The sequence below is a fragment of the Triticum aestivum genome, chromosome 4D, assembly GCF_018294505.1.
Source record: "Triticum aestivum cultivar Chinese Spring chromosome 4D, IWGSC CS RefSeq v2.1, whole genome shotgun sequence".
Classification (NCBI taxonomy): domain Eukaryota; kingdom Viridiplantae; phylum Streptophyta; class Magnoliopsida; order Poales; family Poaceae; genus Triticum; species Triticum aestivum.
In genome coordinates this window covers 484,399,084-484,407,511 of record NC_057805.1, presented here as the reverse complement: position 1 = coordinate 484,407,511, position 8,428 = coordinate 484,399,084, and the positions used below count along the sequence as shown (strand labels likewise).

The 8,428-nt window shown below is 48.5% G+C and overlaps 1 protein-coding gene across 1 annotated transcript; it reads left to right on the top strand.

Annotated features, from left to right (window-relative positions):
- The first annotated feature begins 4,742 nt into the window (after window positions 1-4,742).
- Window positions 4,743-7,149, top strand: LOC123098868 (cancer-related nucleoside-triphosphatase). The gene is made up of 6 exons (XM_044520943.1): window positions 4,743-4,902; window positions 4,982-5,069; window positions 5,163-5,253; window positions 5,938-6,022; window positions 6,197-6,353; window positions 6,648-7,149. Exons 1-6 carry the CDS (start codon window positions 4,858-4,860, stop codon window positions 6,761-6,763), a joined length of 582 nt encoding a protein of 193 aa, XP_044376878.1. The 5' UTR covers window positions 4,743-4,857; the 3' UTR covers window positions 6,764-7,149.
- Window positions 7,150-8,428: the final 1,279 nt, after the last annotated feature.

The following is an 8,428-nucleotide window of genomic DNA, read 5'->3' as shown; positions in this document are numbered from 1 at the left end:
CCTTCTCCCCCGCCAGATCCCCCTCCCTCTCCCCTCCGTTCCCCTCTGCCCGAGCGCGCTCGCCGCCGTTCACCGTAGTTCCCGCGGCCACCGTGCCCAGATCGCCCCGACGACGTGCCCGAACGACTCCCCGCCGTCGACTACGCCGACTGCGCCATCGGGAACGGGCCGAGCGCCACTACATCGACCTCCCCGAGCTCGCCTTCCCCGCACGGCCGCCGTCGATCGTCGCCGACTCCGGCTACCCCGCGCCCTCCCCGAGCTCGCTGCCACTCCCTACGGCTCCGCTGTGAGCTCCTCTACCTCCTCCCCCTCTCCGCTAGCTCGCCCGCGCTCCCTAGCTTCTTCCCCGCGCGCGCCCGAACGCCACGCCGCGGAGCTCGCCGCCGGCGTGTCTCCGGTGACCAAATGGTCACGGGCGTTGGCCCGCTAGCCCGACCGCAACGTGCCGCACCCACCTGGCTAGCTAGTTCGGCCGTTCGCGCGCTCTAGCGTAGCTCCCCTCGGGCACCCGTAGCTCCTCGCCGCCGGCGAGTTCGTAGCGCACGTCTCCGGCCGTTCCAGCCCCTCCGGCCACCGCCGTTGGACGCGCGACGTCGAGCCGCGTCGAACGCGCCCAGCCACGCCTCCGGAGACCCCCTGTACGCGAAACCCGTACCCCTCCCGAGCCGCGCCGCCGTGCGTCTGGTCACCGGCGTTGCTCCGGCGCCGGCCGCCGACGTGGCTCACCTAGGGCCACCCCCTGGGTCACTGCCAGTGGCCCCCCACGGGTCCCAGTTGACTGGGTTGACCCAGTCAACTGCTGACTGGGCAGGCCCAGTCACTGACATGCGGGCCCCGCCGCAAAAACTAAAAAAGAAAATTAAAAAGAAAATGTTTTATAAATAAAATAATTATTTTTAACTAATCACTCACTGACATATGGGGCCCACCCCTCTAATTATACTGTTAGATTAATTTAAATAGATATTAGACTAACAGAGGCTGACATGTGGGTCCCACTGGACCCACCTGTCTGGTTTGACTGGTCAGCCGACCAGTTGACCTGCTGACGTCAGCATTACCTCATGCTGACGTCATAATTCATTTTTCTGAATATAAATAATTCCAGAAATTCAAATAAACTTTGAAAATTCATATCTTTTAAACCGTAACTCGGATGAAAATGTTTTCTATATGAAAGTTGCTCAGAACGACGAGACGAATCCGAATACGCAGTCCGTTCGTCCACCACACCTCCCTAACCTATCGAACTAGCAACTTTCCCCCTCCGGTCCGTCTGTCCGAAAACGTGAAACATCGGGAATACCTCCCGGGTGTTCCCCCCCTTCACCGGTACCACCTACTGTCGCGTTAGGACACCCCTAGCACCGCTCACTGTCATGTCACGCATCGTCATGCTTATGTTTGCATTGTATTTACTGTTTCTTCCCCCTCTTCTCTCCGATAGACTACGAGACCGACACTGCTGCTGCCCAGTTTGACTACGGAGTCGACGACCCCTCCTACTTGACAGAGCAATCAGGCAAGCCCCCCCCTTGATCACCAGATATCGCCTACTCTACTCTCTACTGCTTGCATTAGAGTAGTGTAGCATGTTACTGCTTTTCGATATCCTATTCTGATGCATAGCCTATCCTTGCTACTATTGTTACTACCTTTACCTGCAATCCTACATGCTTAGTATAGGATGCTAGATTTCCATCAGTGGCCCTACATTCTTGTCCGTCTGCTGTGCTATACTATCGGGCCGTGATCACCTGGGCGGTGATCACGGGCATATACTTATATACTATATACATGACACATGTGATGACTAAAGTCGGGTCGGCTCGTAGGAGTACCCGCAAGTGGATCTTTGTGGCGGAGCGACAGGGCAGGTTGAGACCGCCTAGGTAAGAGGTGGGCCTGGCCCTGGTCGGCGTTCGCGGATACTTAACACGCTTAACGAGATCTTGGTATTTGATCCGAGTCTGGCCATTTGGTCTATACGCACTAACCATCTACGTGGGAGTAGTTATGGGTATCCCGACGTCGTGGTATCAGCCGAAGCTCTTTTGACGTCAGCGACTGAGTGGCGCGCGCCGTGTTGGACCGCTTTGACGTAACCGCCGTGATCGTGTGGGTTGCTAGGTCTGCTCGCGGCCGCGTTCGCAACGTGCAGGTGTGCATAGGGCGATGGGCCCAGACCCCTGCGCGCATAGGTTTAGACCGGCGTGCTGACCTCTCTGTTGAGCCTAGGTGGGGCTGCGACGTGTTGATCTTACGAGGCCGGGCATGACCCAGAAAAGTGTGTCCGGCCAAATGGGATCGAGCGTGTTGGGTTATGTGGTGCACCCCTGCAGGGAAGTTTATCTATTCGAATAGCCGTGTCCCTCGGAAAAAGGACGACCCGGAGTTGTACCTTGAGCTTATGACAACTAGAACTGGATACTGAATAAAATACACCCTTCCAAGTGCCAGATACAACCCGGTGATCGCTCTCTAACAGGGTGACGAGGAGGGGACCGCCGGGTAGGATTATGCTATGCGATGCTACTTGGAGGACTTCAATCTACTCTCTTCTACATGCTGCAAGATGGAGATGTCCAGAAGCTTAGTCTTCGACAGGACTAGCTATCCCCCTCTTATTCCGGCATTCTGCAGTTCAGTCCACTGATATGCCTCTTTACTCATATACCCATGCATATGTAGTGTAGCTCCTTGCTTGCGAGTACTTTGGATGAGTACTCACGGTTGCTTCTCTCCCTCTTTTTCCCCCTTTCCTTTCTATCTGGTTGTCGCAACCAGATGTTGGAGTCCAGGAGCCAGACGCCACCGTCGACGACGACTCCCACGGCACTGGAGGTGCCTACTACTACGTGCAGGCCGCTGACGACGACCAGGAGTAGTTAGGAGGTCCCAGGCAGGAGGCCTGGCCTTTTCGATCGTTGCTACTTTTGTGCTAGCCTTCTTAAGGCAAAACTTGTTTAACTTATGTCTGTACTCAGATATTGTTGCTTCCGCTGACTCGTCTATGATCGAGCACTTGTATTCGAGCCCTCGAGGCCCCTGGCTTGTATTATGATGCTTGTATGACTTATTTATGTTTTAGAGTTGTGTTGTGATATCTTCCCGTGAGTCCCTGATCTTGGTCGTACACATTTGCGTGCATGATTAGTGTACGGTCAAATCGGGGGCGTCACACATACCGAAGCCGCCTTGACCCTTCCAGAAAGTGTTTGTGCACGCGTCCTAAGAACCAACGCCGTGGAGCCGCGGTCGTCGCCGTCGAATCTTAATATATCTGAAGCACCTCACAACAAATCTCGTCACACGACGAGAAACCCTAACCTCACCGCTCCAAGGAGACGACAATAATCTACGTCGGAGCTCCGTCAACTACGTCCATACAGACGGACTCGAGGAGTATCGGAGCCCGGAAGACAAACTTAAAGAAGAAGCGCCGCCATCCGCTCGAACGCCGCAATTGCGGGGCCTTGAAAACCCTAACCGAAACTACTAACCGGAGCAGAGGCATGAGAATGTTCCTCCCTGCCACTGATCGCCGGAGCAGCTGGTAGAAGGGAGGCGTATCCACGGGCATGCCGACGAAGGTTGGAGGGGAGAGTTTGCCCTAGCCGCTGAGGAAACGCTATCATTGTAGATGTTTGATATAAACTTGATCAAACTTTCAATAACTATTGATTCAATTGACATGCATAGTTCATTTTTTGTTATGTAATTACATTCATAATAAATTAGCACGTAAATCATGCATAAATATTTGTACCAACACTGCAACACATTGACAATTTTATAAATTACTGCAGTATGTGCACAAAATTCAACAAAAAATGCATATCATGAAAGTACACATAAGGATAAAGTTATATGGATCATCTCCGTCCCGATCCAACATCTTGACGCTGGATCAAGCACGTTGCCTCCTCCTTCGACTGTCCTCTTCTATATCGGGCCATTTTCATCTGCCTGGGTGCCCGATCTATGTCGTTCCTTGTTCACCGCATCCCCCCCCCTGGTGGGGGATATCCCATTCTCCTCTTTGGTCGACCTGGGTGTTAAGGGATGGCTCATCGTCATGTTCTCGTGTGATGGTGGTCGTCCTCCTCCAAGCTTCCCCCACCCCCTCTCGCCTCCTTTCAGACCTTACTTGTGTTCTCGGGGGCTTCGTCAAGTTGGTCGTGCTCTTAGTGTCGATTGTCCCTATGATATTTGCGATGATTTGTCCTGATCATGGTCGATTTTCAATGGAATTAGTTGCAAGGACTTAACCGATGACCGACCCGACAGGCAACAAGTTTAATGAAATTGGACATAATTATAAGATGTTTTGGATATTTCAGTATGGACTGCATACAGACTGAAATGAGTGCACACACTAAAACGTGTCTATTATACATATGCTTCACAAAAATATAGAACATTTTATAACGGCAGCATACTAGATTTATGTTACATACATGTGCTGCATTTTTTTTCAAAATTTCCTCAATTTTAATGAAGCCCCCCCCCCCCCCCCCCAATTTTAACGAAGTGATATACTACTTTTTTTTGGATTTTTTGAGACAAACTTATTGTTTTGATTTTTTTAGGCAACTTATTTTTTGGATTCTTCTTTTAGACAAATTTGTTTTGGAGATGCACCCGATACGTTCGCCTTTGTACCTAATCGTCTACTGGGCCGGCATACTGATCAAAATGCACCGCGCATGTGTGTGTAGTAGTGCCACTGTGCCAGTTCGGCCCACATAGACCGTGCCGTCTCTCGTTTGGGCCGCGAGGCAGTCTGAACGGCACCGCATCACCACCAGCCGCGGCCGCCGTCGCCACCGCGCACCGCCGCCTGCCTCGCCGATGGCCGCCGCGCCATCGAGATGTCTCCTCGTCACCGGCCCACCGGTAAGCAGTAATCCGTAGAACCCCGCACAAAACCCTCCTCCCGCCTTGACAAGCGCCTAACGGCCGCCGCTGCCTGCAGGGCGTGGGGAAGACGACGCTGGTCATGCGGGTGCTCGAAACCCTCAGGTCGTCCCACCTGCACCTCGCCGTCCGCGGCTTCTACACCCGTACTGCCCCCCGTCCAACCCCGATCTCCGATTCGTTTGCCCGTGCAGTTTGCCCCCAGAAATTTCACTCCCCGTCGTGCTTTCTGTTTGCAGGGGAGGTGAGGGAGAATGGGGAGCGGGTCGGGTTCGAGGTCGTGACGCTTGACGGGCGAAGCGGACCGCTTGCATCCTCCAGGATTAGAAGGTTGCCTTGAGCTCGCCACTATGCTTGATTTGAAGTTTTGAACTCCTTGGTTAGCATATGCACGAAAATAGATTCTTACACTCGAGTTAAGTGCATCTAGTTTCAATAAACCTTCTTGTAATCATTGTTAAAACTCCTGTCTGATGGTGCACAGAGTTCTCTCTCCAAGTGATGGAACATTTCAGAACTTCCTTAAACCTGTCTATGTTGCAGTTTGTAACACTTTCTTACATTTGAAATGCCAGTGATGGTAGAAGAATGCCTCCCGACACTGATATTCAGCTTGTTAGGCCACTTGCTTATGTCTTGGATTTGTCGATAAACATCTGATTTCCAAACTCCACTTGATGTGAGACTAGTTAATGCCACTGCCAGTAATCTGAAGCATATGGTAGATTTTGGCTTTTCTCATTTTGGCATACTCCTGTCATGCCGAGTAACAATTAGTTAGAATACATAGCTCAAGAAGTATCATCTTCACATAATTTTGCATCTTTCCGTGTCTTGTTTTCTGTCATGTTACTGCATAGCTTCTAATCAAGCTCAGTGAAAAGGTGTAAGTTATGGCCCCTATTAGATAATTCGTAGTACCTTGTAGTGCTTTGTTGATTCTATCCTTATGTATGCTCATTGAACTATTTTATCTTAGCGGATCATGGCATCAAAGTTTGTGGTATCTTGCAGCCCTGAGTCTGTTAGATGGCCTACTGTTGGGAAGTACAAAGTAGATGTAGCATCTTTGGAATCGCTAGCATTGCCTGAGTTGCAGGTAAGCAGTTCCGAGATATTTCCCTGACCTTATTTCGAATGGTAGATTGCTAGTTTGTTCATATATGCCTGACATGTGTCATAATCATGAACTCAGGATTTAGACCAGTCTGTCATATCACTGTTTACTATCGAAATGTAGCCAACAGCTTTGTATTTCTTGTTGATTTATCAGGTCAAAGAAGACACAGATCTCTTCATCATTGATGAAGTGGGTAAAATGGAGTTGTTCAGTCCAGCATTTTTCCCTGCTGTGATGAGAGTTATGGAGTCCAACATCCCTGTGCTGGCCACCATACCACTACCAAGATATGGCAGAGACATTCCTGGAGGTACCATTTTTTCCAAATTGGGAGCTTGACAGTACATGATATTGTATAAAGAGCATTGCATCGATTGTCTTTTAGTACCTGGTTCAGCCATGGGCACATTTTTATAACCACTATTGCTACAGTGTACCCAAGTATGCTATGTTATACATATAAGAAATTAACAGATATATCTCCAGCATGGGAACAAGATATATTTTTACTACCCCATGCTTTTCTGTAGACGCATGCGAGCCAATCTTCTGACTATGGTTTCTCCTTGGATCGTGACTAAACATTCTCCCCTATAAAATGCAGTCGCAAGGTTGAGGAATCATCCTGGAGCAGATGTTTTCACCTTAAATACTGGCAACAGGGATACCATGAGAGAGAGTATCTACAATCAGTTGAGCAGATTGATGCAGAAGAGGTGAATACCTGAATTAGGAGCAGATTGGAGAAGTTTATTACCTCAAATGCTGGTAACAGGATACCAAGAGAGAGTGTATGTACAAGTCAGTTGAGCAGATTGATGCAGAAGAGGTGACATGCTACCCTTTTATTGTGATGATTTTGTTAGTCTTGGGTAATGCAGAAAATTACATCTTCCTTTGAGCAAAAGAGGTGGAACATTAGAGATTTTACTTCAGTAATAGCCCACCATTAGCTTGTAACATACAGCCTGGTTGTGTCTTCAAGTGGTGTACCTGCATGGCTGAGTCATCTTTTGTATGTTCACTGACTATGGGTAGACCACTCGGCAAGTTATTTTCGTGTACGTTACTGATTAATCTGAATATATAATAAGCATTTCAATTTTTGCGGGTTTCCTTTGGTTGTTCAATCATGTATACAGATTCAATCACAGCAGTTATAGCTTGTAATGAAGCATGTGGTGACCTCTACAACAAGCATCACATGATCTGCCCAAGTTTTACTAATAGGCCATCATTGTTTTGCATATAGTGGGCATATGAATGATAACTCCAGCTTGGTATTCCCTTTCCCACTGTACATTTCACACTATTTGGACAATTGCTTGCTATTGTTAGTTGCTCATGTTGTTTTTACTCTTGCACTGTTGGTGAAAGATGGCCAAGTTGCTGCCTAGATGGATAGTAAGAAGCATATGACATAACTTGATAGAGACACTTCAAATCATATCCTTGCCGATACGAACTTGTGGCTTGTACTTGTGAGAGTTTACAAACACTAACGATGATTGATAATAACCAATTGAACCTTGAATATTTTGAGATGATTTAGGTCTATTCCTGCGGGCGGTGGCATGTTTTATTTCAAGGTGTTTGTTAGCCTCAAGACTGGCCAATTAGTATTAAACAGTTTTGCTTATTCTCACTGTCCTGGATTTTGTGTAAATCTTAGTCGCCTAAAACTGCATGCCATTCAGCCTGAAGCTGCAGAACTGTTCATTTTTATCAAATGTAACTGGACTTTCAGCTCTGTAGATTATAAATGAAGCTAGGTTGGGATGGTTGTTTAGATATAGCACTCATGACTGATGACGCAACTTACTAATATGCAATCCCTTAGTAGGTTGGCAATCAAAATAAATCTTATTTGAGATATGATGTCTGATTACAAAGCACAGCACATGCAGATCCCAGTCCATCCATTTTCTTTAAAGAGCAGACTGGTTTTATATCTCAGAATCCAGCAGCAGCAGTCATGCACAATGATCGCGCCTATAAACAAACTGGAGCACAGCAAGTTTGATATATCAATTCCGTAATAAGATGCATGTAAAACGCATGCATAGGTTACCGTCTGACCGGGCAAAGAGATGATTGCTGGGTTCTTTGCTCCCACATTCACAATTGTTCTAGTCTTCTGGACCACAACTGCTCAGACACCTTGCAATGCAGCATTGCTTACCCCAGAAGCAGGCAGCAGCTTCACATGAAAACATGTTGCTGTGGGGGCTCTCCTGATCTGAACGATCGGCGGGAATTTTCACCGGAAGATGCAACAAGCTATATTCATTCATTGAGGTGGGCGCGGAATTAAAAGCGCGCGGCGCTGATCATGGCTTCCCCTTTACAACCTAGGAGAGCCGGTTCCCCTTTAAGCCCCTGCAG

Coding starts and splice junctions, on each gene's coding strand:
- LOC123098868 (XM_044520943.1), top strand. CDS start 4,858: ATGGCCGCCGCGCCATCGAGATGTCTCCTCGTCACCGGCCCACCG. Junction 6,023..6,196: donor TAGCATTGCCTGAGTTGCAG/GTAAGCAGTTCC, acceptor TTGATTTATCAG/GTCAAAGAAGACACAGATCT. Junction 6,354..6,647: donor TGGCAGAGACATTCCTGGAG/GTACCATTTTTT, acceptor TATAAAATGCAG/TCGCAAGGTTGAGGAATCAT.